This window comes from Rhincodon typus, chromosome 14 (genome assembly GCF_021869965.1).
Source record: "Rhincodon typus isolate 14 chromosome 14, sRhiTyp1.1, whole genome shotgun sequence".
NCBI classification, from domain to species: Eukaryota; Metazoa; Chordata; class Chondrichthyes; order Orectolobiformes; family Rhincodontidae; genus Rhincodon; species Rhincodon typus.
Genome location: NC_063345.1, coordinates 17,599,486 through 17,622,689, shown reverse-complemented (window position 1 = coordinate 17,622,689; position 23,204 = coordinate 17,599,486). Strand labels below are relative to the sequence as shown.

Sequence of the window (23,204 nt, the reverse complement as noted above, 5' to 3'; positions counted from 1 at the left end):
AAGCTAGTTCTGAAATATATATAGCAACTTGGATTCTAAGGTAGTGATGCAGTAATTTGTGAAGTGAGCATGAATTTGCACCCTTGTGATATATCGTAGGTAACATTTTTTTAAGGAGCATATCTAACAACAAAGGGTAGCTAACTTGCAAGAGCAAGATCTTTGTCATTTTCATTAGTCAGTCAGTGCATAAAATTCCTGAATGATGCACAAAGCTCATATTTTAGAACTTTGAAGTTCAAAGCTTAAGAAAAGTAGGACTGTGTACTTCTAAAGCACTTTTCACATCATCAAGGTATCCCAATATGTTTCACAAGCAACAAAGTTTATTTGAAAAATTACAAAAGAACTGCAGATGCTGGAAATCAGAAACAGAAATTGCTGGAAAAGCTCAGCAGGTCTGGCAGCATCTGAGAAGAGAAATCAGAGTTAATGTTTCAGGTCCAGTGACCCGTCTTCAGAACACTTTATTTGAAGACTTGAATGTGTTGGAAAGATGGCAGAAACAGCAAAATCCTGGAAACAGCAATGAGGACAATGACCAGAGAATTTAGTGGCAATACTGAAAGGAAAGTGAAAGACCAGGTCACCACACAGACCATCAAAGAGCACATGGGGTTTCTGACCTTGAATGAGCCTTCGGATTTTAAAGTCTCAGTTAAAAGTTGATGCAAAGCTCACCCTCAGCTCTGTAATGATAGGCTCGAGCAATGTTCTCTTTAAATCTTCGAATGCAGGCATGATACATTTTAAAAGGTTTCCAGGCACACATGGAGTATCTTAAAGGGAACAGCTTCTGAGAGACATGTATGGTAATCTTTGGGTTGCAATATTGTACTGTGGAGTAGAGCTTGAAGCTAATACCTTTTGTCCTAGAGTGGAAAAAGCCACTACTTGAGCCGTGGCTGATACCTAGGCAACTGTGGCCAAATAGAGGGAATGTCTTTTACCATTGTATTACTAGCTTTTGTGTGGGGAAACATACGCGTTATATTATCATCCCTTTTTTCATTCTGTAAAGTTGTTTCTTCAGCAACTATAGGTTTGGCTGAATGTTATGGCTCCCCTGGACAGTTTGGCAGGCAGAGATCTTCCTAGCCCCTGCATTACCTTTCCCATGAACCCCTCTCCCTCATAATTCCAGCCCTATTAAAAAAAATGAAAGGAAAGAGCTTCAGAGCCCTTGGTATCATGTTTTAACACTTAACAGCAATTAAAAGTACTTTAAATAAAAGCAAGTAATAATAAGGGGTTGTAAAATGTAACCCTCTTTTATTTTCAATTCATGTGCTGGAGCTGTATTACCAAGCTCAGTGTATTCTATTCAACCAGGTCCTTCAGATAGTCAGGCCAGAGTCAGTGGACCAATTGGACCTCCGGGATTGCCTGGACCAGCTGGACCACCAGGATTCAGGGGAAGCAAAGGATATAAGGGTGAGTAAATGTGTGGGACTGTCCTTGTCTGTGAGTAAATTTTGTTCATTCAGTGCTCTGATTCAGACCTCCTTCCAAATACCGATTATCCGTTCTCACAGCCACAAGCAGCCCTCGTAAGAAAGTAACTTCGAAGTGTTGTCTCTGTTGGAATCAAGAAAAGATGGCAGCCAATTTGCGCATATTCAGATCTCACAAACACCAACAAGACAATGAGTGGCTCATTCGTGACGTTGCTTGAGGTGTGGCAATTAGCCAGGATGCTTGGAATGGGGCTATGGATTCCTCAGCATTCACTGAGATAGGTGTATATAGGGCCTCAGTTTAACATCTCAACTGCAGGGCACTATTTCAATACTCTGTTGGTATGTAGAATTTTAAATTGAGTGGAACTTCCACATCAAACCTTCTGATTCAGGTCAGAATGCTAGCTTATGAACTAGTGCCGCTGAGGTTTTGTTGCATTTAGGTCTCACTAAGGCTTCCCAAGTCTCTGCACCATTGCTGCCAAGAGCATTCAGCCCCATTTCTCTAGTTTTGTTGTTTTTTCCTTCAGCACCCATTTGAAACAGGAATTACAGAAGCTTCTTGATGTTGGAGTTTCTGAAGAACTAAAAGCCTTGTTTTTCATGTTAATAGTGAAATGTTGCTGTTGCTAGACATTTTTTTCATCCACCCCCCCATTATTTGTTCTTTCAACGTTTCGTATTTCTGTGGAATAAATGCACAAGGGGTAAGTGGGGAAAGAAAGGTGGGTGTTAGTGGTTAAAGTGTTTCAGATGATGCTTCAGTTTGTGAGTTGAAACCCACAGACTAATGAAAACTGTGGCACATTACCTGCCTGTGACTTGGGAAATGGAACGTCAAGATGCAACGAACACTCAACAGATCAAACAGCATTTGAAAAGACAGAAAAATAGAGTTAATGTTTCAAGTTGATGATATTTCATTCGAAAGGTGATTGACCTAAATCATTAGCACTCTCACAACATGTCTCTCTCTCTGTCCCCTTGTCTCTCTTTCTCTCTCCCTCTCTTTCTATCTCTCTCCCTTTCTCTCTATTTCTCTCCCTCTCTTTCCCTCTGCAGATGTTACCAGGACATGTTCTGTTTCTTTTTAAATTTCCACTCCTAGCATTCACTTTATTTTGCAGCAAACAGCTTCCTATCGGTTTGCGGGAAAATTGCAATGGAAGGATAACATTAATCTCTGTTGTAACTCTGAGACGAATTGCTAGCTATTTCTGCAATACCAGTTGTTTGCAGATCAGTCTTCTAATGCATGGATCAGTATGGCCTGTGCACGATGTAATTAGGCTAAGGAGATAATTTAATCCAAGCAATGGGGGAGTTGCAATGCACTAAGCAGAGTCCCAGGTTCAGTGAAGAACACTAGGCCACGCTTCCACTCCCCCCACCCCACCCAGTCCCCAGAACCCCTCAAGCAAACATTATATTAATTGTCATCAGTGTCATAATGTGAACCATAATTGGGCAATAATTGGAGTTGGGCCAAGATGGCCACCCAATGTCTTTCCTGGCTTGGAATGGTTCAGTGGTGGGAGTCCCCAACCAGGACCCACCCACCCACCCAACTAAGTGTGAACTCTAGAGTTCAAAACCCTCAAGGCATCCAATTCCAGCCAATGTCATTGTTTCTCAGAGAACAAGAAATGACTAATAGCTGCCAAGGCCTGACCTGAAGCTGAACAGGAGTATCAGTAAATCATCATATTGTGGTGGTTTGGTAAGGCCCTCGGAAAAAAATGTGTCACTTTTTATTATGTGGTGTAACTTGGTTGAGTGCCCTTCTGATGTATGAACGTTGCTGAGAGTTTATATGAGGACTTGCCCTGGGACTTAGTCGATTTCCAGCTGCACTCTGTCATTGAAGGGCACCCGAAATGTTCATGGATTCATAGAATCATAGAATCCCTCCAGTGTGGAAGCAGGCCATTCGGTCGATCAAGTCCACACCAATCTTCCGAAGAGCATCCTACCCAGACCCACCTACCCCCACCCTATCCCTGGAACCGTGCATTTCCCAAACCACCTAACCTGCACATCTTTATGTCTTCATTATATCTTTTACATCTTCTAGTGAAATTCCACTGACACTGTCCTGATCATAGGCAAGAGCTTTCTTCTATTCACCGTCTAACATCTAGAATGAGGCCAAATATTTCTGGTCTCCTACAATCCCCTGCAATTTCAATAATGATTCTCTTAAGGCCTAGCGTGGATATTTGTGCTTCCCTGTATCAGGTGAGCCTGGTGCTTGTGCGTGCAGCGGAGTGATAACTGGGAATGGAATTCCAGGACCTCCCGGCCCTCCTGGTGAACCAGGAAAGCCTGGCTTCAATAGTGGCAAAGGCCAGTGTGGAGACCCAGGACCCCCAGGATCTCCAGGGCAAAGAGGCCCTCCAGTAAGTAGCACTATCCTTTCACAGCCGTGCACTGATCGTTCTGTTAACAATGTCAGAAAATGATCAAAAAGCGATTATGTCTACAGTGTGTTCTATCATGGACTGTGCCTAGTTTCTTTAGTTCTCTGAGTTAGACAGAACTCCCTGTATTACATCCCGTCTTTGGTGATATCTGTCTTCTCCAGGTAGGCTTCTTTTTGCTTCCACAGCACCAGCAAACTATGAAAAAGAATTTCTTGATAGCACCCCTAAAGTTAGCCTCCACTGTTTAGAAGCTGTTTATTCACTGTCACCAAGGATCAATTGTAATTCTCTAACCTGTTGCCCAGGTGAGACCTACTCGGTTGGTTTAGATCAGGGTTGAAACCTGGAACATGTTTGATCAATCTGGCTCAGTGTCCCACCAATTAGCCCACATATTCAGTGATCCATTCCTGGATCTCACGGCCACATGAGCCAAAGAAAAGTTCATTAATCCTATACATGCATTTAATAAAATGCATGGATTCGCCGTATAAGTACAGTGGCTACAAGAGTAGGCCAAAGACTAGGAAATCTTGCAGTGAGTAGCTCACCTCCTGACACCCAAACCCTGTCCACCACCTACAAGGCACAAGTCAGGGGTGTGATGGAATATTCTCCACTTGCCTGGATGAGTGCAGCCCCAGTGACACTCAGGAAGCTTGACACCACCCAGGACAAAGTAGCCTGCTTGATTGGCACCACATCCACAAGCATTCACTCCCTCCCGCACCAACGCTCAGTAGCAGCAGTATGTACTATTTACAAGATGCACTGCAGAAATTCACCAAAGATCCTTAGACAGAACCAGATATTTATTTCCTTAATTCTCTTAATTTCCTTAATTTTCTTAATTCCAGATATTTATTGAATTCAAATTCCATCATCTGCCATGGTGGGACTTGAACCCAGGTCCCCAGAACATTACCTGGGTCACTGGATTAAAGTCTAGACCATCACCTCCCCTCTCCTGAATATTCAGGATTATGAGGCAAGGCTGCCAAATAATTCGAATTCTGTAATAAGTGGAGGGAACTTGAGAAGTAATGTGACATTGACTAGCATTTTATCTTTCTTACACATGATTTGATAAGCTCTAATCCTTTAAAATGAGAAGTATTGATCCACTTTCTACATTATGTTCCAACAAAGAAAGAGCTAATGTAAATGCTGATCTGAGGAGGTGGAAAGCAGTTCTCTTGGAAAACACATGTAGTCTGTTTGTGCTTTTTTGTGTTCATTCATGGGATGTGGGCATCTGTGGCTGGGCCAGCATTTATTGCCCATCCCTAGTTGCCCTTGAGAAAGTGCTGATGAATTATCTTCTTGAACTGCTGCAGTCCCTGTGTTGTAAGTAGACCAACAATGCTATTAGGGTGCAAATTGCAGGATTTTGACCCAACAGCGCTGAAGGAACGGTGATATATTTCCAAGTCAGGTTGGTGAGTGGCTTGGTGGTGGTGGTTGCAGGTGGTGGTGTTTGCAAGTATCTGCTGCCCTGGTCCTTCTAGATGGAAGTGGTTGTGGGTTTGAAAGGTGCTGTCTCAGTGAATCTCTGCAGTGTATCTTGTTGATGGTACACACTGCTGCTACTGAGCAGTGTTGAACACTGTTCCTAGTTTTCTTCAGAAACAAATTTACAAACGCAACCAATAAGTGAGAACAAAATTGTCTCTTTTTGCCTTTAAGATTCCAGTGTTCTCTGCTGTAAAAGTCAAATTAAATCGTGAGTTTTTCACTTCTGGACAGTTTCTGGAGTTGGGCGAAGCAATAGCATATGGTTAATAGAACAGCTGGTTGATGGAAGGCCAGTTGAAGTATCCCTTTATATTAAATGCTGGTTATAAATATGGGCAAGCAGACAGAATGTCAAAAAAGGAGGGAGGAAGCCTTTACTTCTCTTTGATTTAGACTGCAATCAGTGAAAAGCACAGTATTTCTACATAAGCATGTGGAAACTCACCAGTTGACTAGAGTACACGAAGGGTTAGATACTCACTATGCATTAAGTGTAGAAATGTAAACCCAATCCTTATAAATTTTGTTGTGATTTACGAAAGAAGCTTCTCCCCTGATGAGATCAAAATGCAGACACTTGAAATACGGCCTTATTTCACAGATTGACTGACTGCAGATGGAGAATGCTGACCTTTCCTTTTAACTTATAGGGCATTCCAGGTGTGCCAGGAGGATTAGGTCCAAAAGGACAGAAGGGAGACTCATCAGTTACATCAGCAAAAGGTATGAATTACACTTGACCATCGCTGCATGCAATCCCCTTTCAACCTAAAGCACAGACAGTTCAGATTTCTATTGCAACCAATTTGCTTTTTGGACTTGATATTTATTTCTAAATGATGGAAAAATGAGTCTCTGCGGCAGGTTTTTCCAATCTTGTGTCTAGACAATACTTTGTGGAAGATCAGGTCCTTTAGGCCTGAACATATTGAATGCTACTTCTGCCAGTCCAGCCTACTCAGTACAGACCAGCAATCTGTGTGCCTCTGTTCGCCATTGTCTTTACTCATTAAACCACGAGGGAAATCAGTTACTTCACAGAATTGGACAGTACCAGAGAAATTATAAAGGACTTCTCCAATAATTGCATTTTTGAAAGCTGTCTTACTTGGTTGCCCGCATCATGCATATAAGAAGTTGGGCATGGCCATTCATGTCTTTAGAAAAACAAGAATGTACTCCAAAGAATGACAGAAAAGTCAAAGTTATGGAGCCTGTCTCCCTAGAATGGAGCTTTCTCTTGCCCGTAGAACCATTTGAAGAAGTGTAGGGAGATCTTCCAGTGTCCTACCAACATTCTTCTATCAGTCACCATCATATGAACCATGGTGACATAATTTGCCTTTCAGTAGCAGCAACCAAATTTCAAAGTCTATCACAACAGATGACAAGTTTTGAGATGTTTCTCAGAGACAGCATTAAGAACTTCATAATTTAAAATATTTTTCCTTCCCTGTACCAATACTATCTGCCAGAGAATACAGTATGCTTTCAATCTGATCAGGCAACAGTTCTTCAACAAATGAGCAAGAGCTGTTTCCAATACTGGAGAGCACATATTTATCAATTCAGCTATTGGGTAGACCTTCCAATGAATAGCAATCTCCAATTGCCACCCCTTGTGTTGCAGATTGTGACACGTTCTGAAAGACGACTGCATAAGCACAGGCAGCACTCTGGTATCCCAACCAAGGGGCTAGTCTTCATTCCTGAGCACCTGAGTGACAGTAGGCTGATCAACCATGGTTTCACAGAGAAGCAGGGAAAAGTAACTGCTCTGCTTTTGTAAGATGGCCACAGTCATCACGACTGTACAGCAGGTCATAGAGAACCTGGTGTCAAGGTGTGGTTAGACAGGTGCAGCCAGACAGATAGGAGATTCAGTTGTGAGGGGGACAGACAGGAAATTCTGTAGACGCAGAAGAGACACTAGGATGGTGTGTGACCTCCTAGCTGCCGGGGCCTAGGATATCTCTGAGCAGCTGAGAACATTCTGAAGGGGGAGGGTGAACAGCCAGAGGTCATTGTGCACATTGGTATGAATGATATAGATGGACAAAGGGATGGAGTCCTGCAAACTAAGTATGGGGATTTAGGTAAGAAATTAGAAAGCAGAACCTCAAGGGTAGTGGTCTCCAGATTACTCCCAGTGCCATGTGCCAGTGAGGCTAGGAATAGAAAGATAAGCCAGATGAATGCGTGGCTGAGGGGCTGGTGTAGGGGGCAGGGTTTTCAGTTCTTGAATCATTGGGATCTCTTCTGGGGTAGAGATGACCTGTACAAGAGGGATAAGTTGCATTTGAACTGGAGGAGGTCCAGTATCCTTGTGGGGAGATTAGCTAGTGTTACCTGGGAAGATTTAAACTAGTTTGGCAGGGGTTGTGGGACTCTGAATAAGAGAGGGGCCATCGAGAAGTCAGGGGAAAATACAACAGCCATTGAGAGCAAGCTTACTGTTCAGGATAGCCAGAGGCACAGGAAAGAGAGGGAAGAAACTTCTGGTGTAAAGTGCATTCATTTCAATTCACGAGGCCTGACTGGTAAGGCAGATGAGCTCAGAGTATGGATCGGCTCTGGGGACTGGGATATTATAGCCATAACAGAAATATGGCTGAGAGAAGGGCAGGACTGACAGCTCAATGTTCCAGGATACAGAAGCTACAGGTGTGACAGAAGTACAAGTAAGCGAAGAGGGGGAGTTGCCCTTTCGATAATGGAGGACATAACAACAGTACTTAGAGAGGATTGACCCCCAAATAGCCAGCGGTACTAGAGGGGTAGATGTGTAGAGAGATTGCAGATACCTGTCAGAATAATAGGGTAGTATTGATTGGAGATTTTAATTTCCCCTATATTCACTGGGCCACCCAGAGTGTAAACGGCCTGGATGGGGTGGAATTTGTCAAATATGTCCAAGAAAGTTTCCTAACTCAATATGTAGAGGGCCCTACTTGGGAGGGTGCAACACTGGGCCTCCTCTTAGGAAACGAGGTCGGGCAAGTGACTGAAGTGTCAATCGGAGAGCACTTTAGGTCCAGTGACCATAACTCTCTTAGTTGTAACATAGTTATGGAAATAGATAGGACAGGTTCACAGGTTAATGTGCTAAATTGGAGCAGGGCCAATTTTGGCAGGATCTAGCAGAGGTCGTTTGGATGAGTCTGTTTAAAGGAAAGGAACAACTGGCAAATGGGAGGCTTTTAAAAGTGTGATATCAAGAGTGCAGGGACAATATGTCCCTGTTAGAGTGAAGGGAAAAGCTGCCAGGTTTAAGGACCCCTGGCTGATGAGGGATATTGAGGCTCTGGTCAGGAAAAAGAAGGCATACATTGGGTTTAAGCAATCAATCTCAAGTGAATCCCTAGATGACTAAAGAAAGTGTAGGAGTGCACTTAGGAGGGAAATCAGAAGAGCAAAAAGAGGGTATGAGATGGATTTGGCAGATAAGGTTAAAGATAATCCCAAGAGGTTCTACAGCTATATTAAGAGTAAAGGTATGGCTAGGGAGAGAATAGGTCCCCTTAAAGATCAGCATGGCTGTCTATTTGTGGAGCCACAGGAGATGGGGAAGATATTTAATGGATATTTCTCCTCAGTGTTTACTGAGGAGAGAATGATGGATGCTAAGGAAATAAGGGAAACAAGTGGGGAAGTTTTGGACCGCATACGTATTACCAGAGAGGAGGTGTTTGCAGCCTTAAAATGCATTAGGGTGGCTAAATCCCCTGGACCTAATGAAGTCCATCCTCGGATGTTGTGGGAGGCTAGGGAAGAAATTGCAGAGGCCCTTGCAGAGATTTTTGCTTCATCTTTAGCCACTGGTGGAATTCTGGAAGACTGGAGGGTGGCTAATGTTGTTCCATTGTTTAAGAAAGGTAGCAAAGACAAGCCAAGAAACTACAGGCCAGTGAGCCTGACATTAGTGGTAGGCAAGTTATTGGAGAGGATTCAGAGGGATAAGATCAACCAACATTCGGAAAGTCAAGGTCTGATTAAGGATAGTCAGCATGGATTTGTGCGGGGGAAGTCATGTCTGACAAATCTTTTAGAGTTTCTCAAAGAGGTAACCAAGAGGATAGATGAGGGTAGGGCAGAAGATGTGTCTAAAAGGACTTTAGTAAGGCCTTTGACAAGGTGCCGCACAGCTGGTTAGTCATAAAGGTTAGGTTGTATGGGATCCAGGGAGAGCTAGCTAATTGGATTCAAAATTGGCTCGATGGTAGGAAGCAGACGGTGATGGTTGAAGGTTGTTTCTCGGACTGGAGGCCTGTGATTAGTGGTGTGCCACAGCGGGTGGTGCTGGGATCTTTGTTATTTGTCATTTACATAAATGATCTGGATGTGAATGTGCAAGGCATGATTAGTAAGTTTGCAGATGATACAAAATTTGGAGATATCGTTGATGGTGAGGAAGGTTATCAAAAATTACAGAGGGATCTTGATCAGATGCGGAAGTGGACTGAAGATTGGCAAATGCAATTCAATACAGATAAATGTGGAGTGTTGTACTTTGGAAAGTCAACCCAAGATAGGACTTATACAGTAAATGGTAAGGTCCTGAGGAGTGTTGTGGAACAGAGGGACCTAGGAGTACACGTACATAGTTTTTTGAAAGCAGCATCACAGGTAGACAGGGTGGTGAAGAAGGCATTTAGCATGCTGGCCTTCATGTGTTAGAGCATTGAGTATAGGAGTTGGGATGTTATGTTACAGTTGTATAAGTCGTTGGTGAGGCCGCACTGAAGTATTGTGTACAATTTTGGTAACCCCTTTATAGGAAAGACCTTTATAGTTAAACTAGAAAGTGTGCAAAGAAGATTTACAAGGATGTTGCCAGGACTGGTAGGCCTGAGTTCGAGGGAGAGGCTGGCCAGGATAGGACTTTATTCCTTGGAACATAGGAGAATGAGGGGTGACCTTATTGAGGTGTATAAAATCATGAGGGACACAGATAGGATGAATGCATATAGTCTTTTTCCCAGGGATGGGGAATTGAAGACTAGAGGGTATAGGTTTAAGGTGAGTGGGGAAAGATTTAAGAAGGACCTGAAGGGCAACTTCTTCACGCAGAGAGTGGTGCGTATATGGAATGGGCTGCTGGAGAAAGTGGTTGAGCCAGGTACAATAGCAACATTTAAAAAACATTTGGGTAGGTACATGGATGGGAAGGGGTTAGAGGGATATGGACCAAATGCAGGCAATTGGAACTGGTTGAGTGGGCACCATGGTCAGCATGGACCAGTTTGGGCTGAAGGGCCTGTTTCCATGCTGCATTGCTCTATGACTGTATGACTATAACCCAAACACTTGCATTTGTCAGCAGAAATCACAGCACCACAATGAATGAAGAATACTACTCGACCCAAGTTGAGCTTAAGTCCAAATATATCCTCAGACTTGTTTCACTGCAATGTCAGTACACCTTCTGAATTACTTCAGGGTTCATGTCTCCACAATGCTGTCTGTTGATCATTTCTTTTTGTGTGAAGAAAAATTCTTTCATCAGTCCCAACGTAATCTCTTCTACTTGCGGCCCGTCTAACCTTCTGCATAGCTTTAGATCAGTTATAGTGCTTGATTCTGAGACTCATTCAGTTAGCATCATTCAGGAAACAAACCTGGGATGTGCCTTGTCAGTCGGCTTAGTATCATGTACCAGCCAGTCCTTTTATCACAGGATCTCACTATTCAGATATCTGAAGAGTGAACTCATCAATTCAGTATTGAAGTTCAAACGTACTTCTTACAACTACTGAAGGGGGATGGGCAAGGGTCAGCAGGTCTGGCAGCGTCTGTGCACAGAGAAATAGAGTAAACTTTTCACGAGCGATATGACTCTTCTTCATAAACAATGTAGAAGCTACAATCTAGATGGTCAGTTAAGAAGATTGAAGTAAAAACAGGAATGCAGCGATTACTCCAAATGTCTAAACATGGGCAGAATGCATACAGGCAGACTGACAATATCAGCTGATGGTGAAAAGCTTCATAATTCGCTTGTGGCTGTGCTGCTGATGTCACATGACATCGGTGCCAGACCATGCACAGACTGCACCACCTTCAATTCATAGTAATTATTTTTTAAAAGAGACAGCCAAAGTTCAGTCGGGAAACAATCGAATCCATTGATTATTTCGGATCCACTTGATTGCTCGAACAGCATGAGCGCAACTGCATTACTGGGGGATAACATATGCACAGGTTGCAGCAAAATGACACCCTCATCCTTGACAAACAAACTACAAATGTATCCGCAGTGTGCCACTCCATTGCTGGGTAGATGTCACATAGCAACACTGTGTTCCTGGACATGCACACATTGCTCCAGTCGACATCCACAAACCAAAAAAAGGAAATGCTAGAAATATTCAGCAGATCATGTACATCTGGATAAATAGAGTGAATGCTGCAGGTTGGTGACAGTTCGTTACAACAGGACAATTTTAGAGTAATGGAAATTTTAAACCAATTAATCAAGTGAAAAGACAAGGGGGAGGGGAGGTAGAGGGCAGGAGTGATTAAGTGACAAGAGAGATGATGGTGTAATGTAAAAGATTCAGCAAAGACAGAGCCAATTCTGAGAAAGAGTTCATTGACCGGAAAGCCTGTTTTGTTACACATGGACTTGCTTAGTATTTCAGTTATTTTCTTGTTGTCTGTCAGATTGCTAATGTTACCAAAACCTAGCAAGATCCTCTGAAATTCTTTCGATTATGATTCCATCAGAAGCTTTTCCTCATTTAATGTGAACAGGCAAATGCTTCTGCTAAGGGTTGAAACAAAAACATTTCAAACAAACGTATTAAACATTTGTACATGGCAGCATAATTTCAGTATCATATATTAGACGCTAAAAGAATAATAACTCTGTTTTGAAGGGCAAAAGGGAGATCCTGGTAATCCAGGGCCAAGGGGACCTTCAGGCACTCCAGGAAAACCGGGAAATGATGGCTTCCCAGGTTTAGCCGGACGTCCAGGTGAACCTGTAAGTATCATTAGAACTTGATGTTGCTTGTCACCCTGCATGTTTTATTGCTGATGAAGGAAAGTGATTGAGCATTTCTAAGAATTATTGACCCATTCATACCTATTATTACACAGCTTTGTAGGAAAAGAGTTATATTTACAATTCTGTTCCAGTCAGGCCACTTCCTCACTGATTTGTTCACTGTCCTTTCCACTGATCCAAAAGATTGAAGCAACATTACTTACGGGTTGTTTCATAAATCTTCAACAAATTAATGGGAATGCATGCTAGTCACAGGACTTTGCTCTTGTCAAAGAAATTTGTTTCATAAAGGTTAGAAAAGTCCCAGTCCACATAGTTTGTTGATATGGTATGCTACACTGTGGCACAACCTGCCTTTGTTGAAGCCTGATGTCATTAAGACACAATGGAATATTGGGAGAAATCACCTTTACAACTCCAGAGCACAGCCATTTCTTCTACATTATGATCCAACTACAGAGATCCATTGAAGTCTTATGGCGCAGTTGGTAGCGCTCCTGCCTCTGAGCCAGAAACTCTGGATTCAAGTTGCACACCAGTTGTCCAAAGAAGGAGAGTTTCTAACCAGACCACACACACAGCTTCATTGTCAACCTGTAAATCCTGTTGTGGTTGGTTGGCTCGCCGAGCTGGTTGGTTGTTTTTCCGCAGACGTTTCATTATCCTGCTGGGTAACATGATCAGTGCAGCCTCCGATGATGTTACCCAGCAGGGTAATGAAACTTCTGCGGAAAAACAACAAACCAGCTCGGCGAGCCAACCAACCACAACCCAAGCTACAAATCTACTCTAAAAAACTTAGTAACCTATAAATCCTTCTAACACGTACCGATGGCAGGGAATAAGAGCAGGAGAGATTCCTGCCTTCCATGTCGCGCTAAGGAAGTGAGCACCTCTAACATCGCTATCCATTGCTACAATGACTACAGCATGCGTGTAAAAGTTCAAGTTACCACAGATTCTACGATGCACCATAAGACGTAAGAACAGAAATGGGCCGTTCACTCCATCAAGTCTGTTCTGTCATTCACTTAAATCCTCACTGATCTGGTAATTCTCAACTCTACTTTCCTGCCTTTTTTCCCCACAACCCTTGATTCCCTTCCTGATTTAAACTATTTCTGTCATGTCCTTGAATATACTTAACAAACCAGACTCTAAATGTCTCTCTAGGAAAGAAAATCTGAGTTTTGCTCTGAGAGAAAATATCCCTCTTCATCTCTGCCATAATTAGTTGACTGCTTACGCGAGATTATCCTTTCTTATCAAGGACTGCCCACAAGGGGAAACAATGAGCATTTCTGCTAATTTTTTTTCTTTTGCGTGGAATTCCGAGGTTCATGCTTGGCAGTGACTTCCCAAACCGAAGTCAGTGCTATGAATGGCATTGGCAAACTAATGGCCATGCATGGACCCTCAGAGCACACACAGCCACACAACTTGGATGGAATGTAAGAAACCACCTTACCCCATCTACTGTGTCAAGTCCCTTAAGAATCTTATATGTTTCAATACAGTTAGCTCTCATTCTTCCAGACTCCAATAAGTACAGGTCCAATGAGAGCAGTGTCCAACGATCAACTATCTTCGGCTACTTCATCAATGAACTTCCCTCCAACATAAGAAATGGAGATATTTATTAATGAATGTACAATGTTCAATAACATTTGTGAATCCCCAGATACTGAAGCAGTCCACGTTCACATACAGGAAGAGCTGCACATCATTTAGTATTGGGATGAAATGATAAGTAGCATTCAGGACCCACAAGTGCCAAACAATGACCATCCTCAACAAGAGAAAAACAGTTAATGTTTCTAACTAACCTCTTGTCATTCAATAGCATTGCAATCACTAAGCACCTTTCATCAACGTCCTCGGTGTTAACACTGACCAGAAATTGAACTGGACCAGCCAGTTACAAGAGCAGGTCAGAGGCTACAAATCCTGCAGTGAGTAACTCAGCTCCTGCCTCTCTAAAGCCTGTCTACCATCTACAAGTTTCAAGTGTGGTGGAATGCTCTTCACTTGCCTGGTTAAGTCTGAGGGCAATAATACAGCACTCAGGAAGCTCAGCATCATCCAAGACAAGGTTGCCTGCTTAATGGGTATCCCATACACTACCTTCAACACTCACTCCTCTTCAACCAGCTGTCAGTGACAACAGAGTGTTCTTTGTGCATTATGTACTTAAGTAACTCACCAACGCTCCCTCAATGGCACCTTCCAAACTGCAACTTTTACCACCTAGACAAACAAGGGCAGTAGATACTCAATAAGAGCAAGAAACAAGAACCTTTCAGTTCCACTGTAAGTCACTTACCAGCCTGACTTGAAACCATATCACCACTCCTGAATTTGCTGCTGGGTGAAAGCCCTGGAATTCTTTTCCTAATAGGATGGTGGGTATACTTGCGACAGATTGACTGCTGTATTTCAAGAAAACAAAAAGCTCACCACATCCACAAGGATAATTGGGAATGTGCAATAATTCTGCTATGGCTAGCAATGCTGACATCCCATGAGCTAATAAAAGGGAAAATGACATCTCCCTAAGCAGCCATTTTTCACAGGTAGGGTATAAAGTTATTTTGTCCTGTGTATCTTGTCGTATCTTTTCCAACCTGATTTCTGTGCACCTGGTCTTTAAATGCAAGTTTAGCATATCTTTCACTTCCTTAGTCCAGAGGAATGACAGTTAGTCATATTATTCCAGTCTTTATCATAACTGAGACCAGTTAGTTCAGCACGCTGCTGTGTTTAAACCTAGAAGCATCCTAGTTTGTATACTCCAGCTCCCCACTGGACGATAGGAAGCAACATTTGTTTTTCAAGAATTCCTGTCCACAGATGTGTTGAATAGTATTTGCATTGTGAGCTTTCTGAGGGCGATCATTCCATTAATCTTAAAATGCAATTGAAATGTCTTGGATTCACAATGATGAGGATTTATGACATGAGCTACACTGCATTTGACTGTGAATGAAGTATATGGTTTCACTAGAATACCCGCTGATGGTGTTCACATTACTCAGGGTGACAGCGGAACAGGCATTCGTGGTGTTAAAGGTCTCCCAGGCAGTCCTGGTCGAAAGGGTCCCCCAGGTGAGATGGGTCCACCAGGCATCGGATTCCCAGGCCCACCAGGTTTCCAGGGACCTCCAGGTGATCCAGGAGTTGATGGAATACCAGGACCTCCAGGGTTACCAGGGGCACCAGGTATGGAGTGTAGTGCAACTTGATGTTCGTTTGTTTGTAGTCTGACTGTGAAAATTTGATTCAGTTGTTGGTATGTGCAACTGTATGTGCTATGGTTTGTCATCAATGAAATGGACAAGCTGCTTTAAAATGTTGCATAGATTGCTTTGATAACACTCTGGTGATTAACATATATGAAACCATAATGCAATAAGCTACATGGTTAACAACAACATACGTGAATTTCATGGTAACTTGTGCTGGAGTGTGCATCGATTTAAGTTATATCTGTGGTCTGTGAAGTAGTATTTCTGCGATGGTTATAAATTAGCAATTTAATGAGTGCTGTTGTTTTTGTTACAATGTACAACGTCCATTAAGTGCAGTGGAAATTGAGTATATTCCAGTTTAAATCTCTTGCAATCCACCTGGAATCCAACATAATTCAGATGCCTTGGCTTTAGGTGGTAATCACTGTCAGACAGCAAGTTTTCTGGGAGCATGGCCAGCCCCTACTTAAGTTTGAATGAAGTGTTTGAGCACAGGAAAGATCTGCACTTTAGACCAGCCCCAAGACTGGCAAGTGGCATTCAGAGCCCAGAAATAGTGCGGGGATCCAAAAAGATGGAGTCCCTCTCATTTCCCAATGTTTACCAGTGACTCCTGCCATGGGTGTAGCTGGAATCCAAACAGAGCACCCTGAAGAAGTTTGGATCCATAACATTTTTTCCTATAAGCTAATTTGATATTACATTGTCTCTTCAGCAAGTAACAGATCATTTGGCCCATACTTGTGTCTATGCTTCACACAAGCCATCTCATATTCTCCTTCATCTAATCCCATCAATGTTTCTTCAAATTTATTTTTCTTCTTTTGTGTTTAGCCATTATCCCTTCAATGCATCAATGTTATTCACCTCAGTTATTCCTTGCACTACTGTGTTCTATATTCCAAGTATTGTTTGAATAAGAAGGTTCCTCCTGAATTCCCTAATGAATTTAGGAGTGGCCTCTTGCCTCTAGTCTGGTCCCACCCATAAGTAGAAATATGTTACCAATGTCTACTCCATTAAACCTTTTCATAAACTTGAAGACAGCTATCAGCTCATTGTACAGTCTTTTGAGCTCCAATCTGCTCACTCATTCTTCTAAGATAGAACTTTACAGTTTTAGTACCATTCTCATATAGTTTCTTTGTACATTTTCCAAATATTTCCATAGGATCACCACTCATTCTTGAAGCTCCAATGGGTATAAGCCTGACCTGCTCAACCTTTCTTCATAAATCAACTCATTCATTCCATCAATCAACCAATGAATTTTCTCTGAGCTGTTTCTAATGATTCTCTGTAAATAAAGTCACCAACATTGTACATAGTACTCCAGGTGTGATCTCATCAATGCCATGTACAGTTAGAGTATGACTTGCTTCTATTTTATTCTGTCCCTCTTGCAATAAAGAGCAACATTCCATTTGCCTTCTTAATTATTTTTCGTACCGGCATGCAAAAGTTTTTGTGATTCCAGGCATCCAGAAACCTCTGTAATGCAATGGGCAGCACGGTGGCTCAGTGGTTAGCACTGCTGCCTCACAGCACCAGTGACCTGGGTTCGATTCCACCCTTGGGTCACAGTCTGTGTGGAGTTTGCACATTCTCCTTGTGTCTGTGTGGGTTTCCTTTGGGTGCTCTGGTTTCCTCCCACAGTCAAAAGATGTGCAGGCTAGGTGGATTGGCCATGCTAAGTTGCCCATGGCATTCAGGGATGTGTAGATTAGGGAGATAGATCTGGGCAGCATGCTCCGAGGGTCAATGTGGACTTGTTGGGCCAAAGGGCCTGTTTCCATGCTGTAGGGGTTCTATGATCTATGAACACTCTACAGACAGCCATAATATTCTGCTTCCCTATTCTCCCTGCCAATGAGGACAACCTCACACTTTCCTATATAACAATCCGTTTGATAAAGTTCTTCCAAATAAGCTAACCTGTCTATGTACTTTTGTAGACTCTATGCATTCTCGTCACAATTTCCTTTTCAATCTATCTTTATGTCATCCGCAAATTTGGCTGCAATACAGTTGGCCCCTTCATCTAATCACTAACATAGAATGGAAAGCTGAGGCCCCAGTAATGATTCCTGCAGCAATCCCTAATTCCAGTTTGCCACTTCAGAATGATCTGTTATCCTCTCCCGTTTTGCATTAGTTTGCCAACCCTGTCTATGCTAATATATCTCCCACACCATGATCCATTATCTTATGTGGTTTCCTTAGCTATGTCACCTTACCGACTACTTTTTGGAAATCCAAATGGGCTATATCTACTGGTTCCTTTTTATTTACCCTGCTTGTTGCAGCCTCAAAGAACTCTAATAAATTTGTCAAACACAATTTGCCATTCACTTATTCGACTTGATTCTTCCTGATTGCATTATTATTTTCCAAAGGTTTTGCTGTTACTTCCCTAAACATTTATTTTCTTCATGGGATTTTCCCAATTCCAGATGTTAGGCGTCTCCCTCTTTTCTGAAATTGAAATGCCCCATTTGTTGTTTGTTTGACTTTTCAATTGTGAGAGCATGGAAAGGAAGTCCATTTCTGTCCTCACCCAATATCCAACTGCACATGCACACCTCCCAGAAGAGACCACTGAATAGTTAATAGAAAGTGGTCCTGCCTGATATTGTTCACTGTCAGTAGTAGCACCTAAATACAATGCTGGCTCTGATCAGCTAATGAAGACCAGACAAACCAGAACCTTCCCTGAACTATATGAGTCAGAGATGGGTGGACTTGATTTAAATTCCAGTTGTGATTCATTTTGATCAGCATTAGATTTAGGAGGGAATGCTCTTCAATTTCCATGTTTGCTATGAATCTGATTCAGTTTGGTTTGAAGAGTATTAAGTGACTTGTATTTTTTGGTGAGTGACAAGGATTGGTAAAGAACCACTAAGGTGAACGAGTTACCTGTTCATTCCTGTCAGAAGAGAGAAAACAATCACAGTTCCACTGTTGTTCGTGCCCCTCCTGACTGATTTCACGTCCTTTGCATGGACACTACAGGTGACTGTTGCTGCGGGGAAACCGCTGGCGAAGGCGACCTTCATACAGAGGGAGGTGAGAGGCCACAATCCTCACAAAAAGGTTACCATGGCAATGATGGCAGGAGCCCCCAAACCCTTACATCATTGCTAAAAGACTTCCATAGTTTGCATGTCACAGCTGTGCACTGCAGTAGTAACTCATGCTAAATGGAAATTAATTGTACCAACACTATTTCACTGTCTTCTTTCATGCATGCTATTAGTGCACACTGTTATACAGACTATTAAATCATTATGTTCTATCTGGGAAAACATCAATCTATAAATTAACTTTAGTTGCAATATTACTGGTCTGTCAAGAAATAGGTGATTTTCTCATTTGTGTAAAATTCAAACAAAGTTGACCAATCCCTTGCTAGACCAAATAAAAACTTAAAGAACTGCAGACGCTGTAAATCAGAAACAAAAACAGAAATTGCTGGAAAAGCGCAGCAGGTCTGGCAGCATCTGTGGAGAGAAATCAGAGTTAATGTTTCGGGTCAAGTGACCCTTCCTCATCTTGCTAGACCTTTGCTAGATCAGTTAGTTTTTGTAAATAAAATCAAGCCCTTCTAGTTTTCTGTTGTCCAATTCCAAAGATGCTGAATTAAGTTTGGGGTATCTTGGGATACCTTTGGAGTAAGGGGATTTTGTACTTGGACCCTCCTTTTACTGTTTCACTTCAGCAACCATTTGTTCTGTATGAGTATAGACCATGGGAGTGCTTAATCCCCTGGTTGTCATGTGCCTCAGGTGCTGGTGTTGCAGCATTCTCCGGACTTGTTAATTTTTCTTTCAATTGCTGCATTGGCTTAGCTGCTCGAACTGGCTGATCCCAATATGAAGATTTAGGACTAGAGTTTCCCATGGGCTTTGGGACCTTAATGTCTGGATGAAATGGTCTTCCAAGTGTTGTATCAATCCTGAGCCAATTAGTTAAGTTTGAAATTAGACACGGATGTTTTACTTGATGCCAGGCTTGATCATACAATGCATACATACCATGTGTTTGCCAGTATTCTAGGAGTCTTTCTTTAAAGCTGTTCTAGATACTTAATTAGATAATACCCTTCATCTGTGTATTTTAACAACATCATTAACTCACGATTGACACCAAGCCCACATTTACTAGAAATCGCCTGCTGGGCGATTCTCCCTGAAATAGCCTCCATATTTGGTGACCTTACAGTTCACTATCCTATTGGTTGCAGGCTCGAAATGCTGCTGCTATAACTGCAGGGTCAGCAGCTCCAGAGTCCTTGCAGCCCGACGATGAAAGGTAGCTTCTGGATAATAGTAACACCTCAACATTCTCCAAGACACAGATTTAAGGTTACAATTCTTTGGGGTCAAGCAATTTCCATTCCCTCATGAAGGAAAGGAAACCCCTCCAAGTTCATCATTGAGGCTGCAATAGTACTTTTTTTTCTGCACCCCTCTACTTGGGGAATGGAGCCTCTGTCTTTGATAGCACACACAATGTACTCCCATCACCATACCCGTGGCAAAATGCTACTGCGGCTGTGAGACCAGATCCATCTGGATCATCATCATTTTGCTATCTGCCCATCACCCTGGTGCAAGCAGATGACCTAAGTCCTGCCTGCCCATGAAAACCTTGGCCAGTGGCAACACTGCAGTGGAGAGCCATCCTGACACTTATCCCCACCTCCTATTCCTCCATCCCCAACACCACACCTGGTGTTAGTGAATGGGAAAAATCCAGACCTTATGTTTAATCCACCACTGAAGGAGTGTATGGAGTGCAGACCTTTTGAAACCTATAGGACTTGAGTTAGAAACTGGAGAAACCAGTGAATCAAGACACCCATTTACAAATAGAAGGCAAGTTGTTAACAGCTCAGCCTGACTTTGGAGTGGCATGTCTTGTGACAGAGCACCACCATATCCTCACTTGAACACTTTACAGCGTGGCTTACTATATGACAGTGAGCAGTTGGTGATTTGTCACTCAATTCCATCCCATCCTCATCTGGAATTTTTGAAGGCAGTTGTACCGCTTTCCAAAGTCACAGTCTTATTGTATAACTGAAGTCAGATCACTCAGTTTAAAGCAAGGCTGTTTTTATTCAGCATGGCTGTTTTTATTCAGCATGGCTGAATATTGTACCTTCTGGTGGATCTAGCAATCATTAGTGCCTCACCAATCCGTGGCATGTCATTTCTTTAACAACCAAGTAGATGAATGTATGTGTGTATGATACACAATTAATCTTGTAATTATTCCTCCAAAGTGCATATGTTGAATAAAGGTGAAAAACAGTGAACTAGTTATTTTTCAATGAAGAGTAGTGAGGTCATCTGTATTTGCATCTTTCTAACAAAGTGTTCCATTATAAGTTCCTGTGTCAACATTGATAATGAAAGTTGCTGATGTGAATTTGTCACATTGTAATTACATATTCCTGCACATGAAAATACTACAGCAGCCCAAAGGGCTTGGCCATGTAAATACAGTATGACAGGAGACAGTTTCTGTTCCAAATATAAACATAGAAAATATTAAAATGATGGTAGAATAGACAGTGCTAAAATTGAGGATTACCACATTTACAAGCTGAGGGCAAATTATTCCCCATATAGTAATCTTATCCTTATTCCTGTCCTTGCTTTACCAAAATCTAAATGGAAAACTACCTAGACTACATTTTTCTCCTGTTCATAGCTTTCTATTAAGGATATAAATTAGCACAGTAGTTACACAGATTCTGTCTTGGTATGTTTCTCTCATTCACTCTGAACTGTATCACTGTGATATCTCTTTCTGTAGTTAATGCAAATACTGTGTGCAAATGGTATTCACAGTCATGAAACAGCCATGAGCACAGATTTGCTTTGTTATGGAAGATGGCTTAGAGTATTTTAACACACTGTCAATGTATCAGTGTGGGTCTGTGAGTTTATGTATGCATGTGTCTGCATGCATATGTGTATATGTATGTCTTTGTGTATATGTGTATTTTTGTGTATATTTTGTGCATTTATGTGTGAGCTTTGAAACTATTTTGAATGGTAAATATTTCTGATTTCCTTATTCAATGTGATTTTGCAGGAATCACTCTGCCCTGTGTGATCCCAGGCAATGTAGGTTTGATGGGTAGACCTGGAGTAACAGGACGCCCAGGTAAGCACTTTGTGTATAATGTTGGCATGTTGTATAACTGTGGTGTTTCCCAGAGCTACCCCTGTCTTTAATAACTGTGGTAATGGCTATGTGAATGAGGCAACTTGTTGCCAACTCAGTCTTCATGTTATTTTGTTCAAATTTTCAGTTCTGACAGAGAAGTTTGCGATGATGCAGTTTGCTCATTTAACCCCCTTGCATAATGCAACCTGCTTAGGAAGAAACTTTATCTGCAAAAGGATTGCCCTGGGCTGTATTTCCTTCTGGAAATGAATCAGTGCAGGCCCTGACTGCAGTGTGGCCTTAGGACACCACTTCATGTAACTAAGAAGTGTGAGGAATCTGCTATGTAGCACCAAGGGTTTCAGCACCTTTGCAATTTAAGGATGGAACTTGGAGTATATCTTAAGTCATAATTTCTAGGAAAAATATCTGACAAGAAATGTTTCTCCAATTTGAATTTTGAGGTCATGCTTCATTTTCACATGATTTGTAGGTCCAAAAGGTAGACCTGGCTTCCCAGGTAGTCCAGGACGACCAGGATCTGATGCACCAAAAGGACCCCCTGGAGATCCAGGCTTATTGGGACAATCAGGCCGCCCAGGTACGTGCTTGCCTATCAAACAGAATGGGCAGTATTTTCAAATACGCATGGCTGTTGGTGATCTGTACGCATTTGTAGGTGGAAATTTACTGAATTTTTTTCTTATTCATTCATGGGATTAGGGCCTCACTGGCTAGGCCAGCATTTATTGGCCAGCCCTAGTTGCCCAGAGGGCAGTTAAGTGTCAACCACATTGCTGTGTGTCTGGAGTCATATGGAGGCCAGACCGTGTAACAGTCTGGACAGTTGTGTACCTAAGATTTTATAGTCTATATCTACACAATCAGTTTCATGAGGTGAATTAATTTTCAAAATTAATAATAACACCATGAGTTAATGATAAGTAATTGTGCTTTTAGGACAAGTTGTGGATACCTTTGAGAAAGAGGTTGATAAATTTACGGCTATATATATTCTTTTATTCAGTTGGCAAGAATATCTGCAATGAGATCACATCTTCTAACATTCAACAATAGTTTCATGGTCATCATTAGACTCTTAATTCAGATTTTTGTTAAATTCAAGTTCTGCCATCTATCGTGGCAGGATTTCAATCCGTGTCACTGGAACATTGCCTGGGTCTCTGGATTAACAGTCTATGATAATACCACTAGGCCATCGGCCCCTCCCTCTGTTTCTTGGTGATTGGGGTAAAAAGAAATGTTGGCAGGGACAGGTGGGTCCATGTAAATGAGATTGTAGTACAGAGTGACATTATTTTCAGTAGCCGTTGGTGTTGACCTTTACTTTGGACAGTGAGCATAT

At 42.1% G+C, this 23,204-nt stretch overlaps 1 protein-coding gene across 5 annotated transcripts in view; it reads left to right on the top strand.

Annotated features, from left to right (window-relative positions):
- Positions 1 to 23,204, top strand: part of col4a6 (collagen, type IV, alpha 6) — a 380,416-nt gene that overhangs the window by 281,693 nt on the left and 75,519 nt on the right. For 4 of the 5 annotated variants that reach the window (XM_048605109.1, XM_048605111.1, XM_048605110.1 and 1 more), the window contains 8 exons: positions 1,333 to 1,434; positions 3,699 to 3,859; positions 6,049 to 6,121; positions 12,277 to 12,383; positions 15,443 to 15,626; positions 18,671 to 18,724; positions 21,764 to 21,835; positions 22,332 to 22,439. In XM_048605109.1, coding sequence (XP_048461066.1) covers positions 1,333 to 1,434; positions 3,699 to 3,859; positions 6,049 to 6,121; positions 12,277 to 12,383; positions 15,443 to 15,626; positions 18,671 to 18,724; positions 21,764 to 21,835; positions 22,332 to 22,439 — 861 coding nt within the window. The remainder of the gene's footprint in view (positions 1 to 1,332; positions 1,435 to 3,698; positions 3,860 to 6,048; positions 6,122 to 12,276; positions 12,384 to 15,442; positions 15,627 to 18,670; positions 18,725 to 21,763; positions 21,836 to 22,331; positions 22,440 to 23,204) is intronic. The other variant, XM_048605112.1, reaches the window with a different exon arrangement.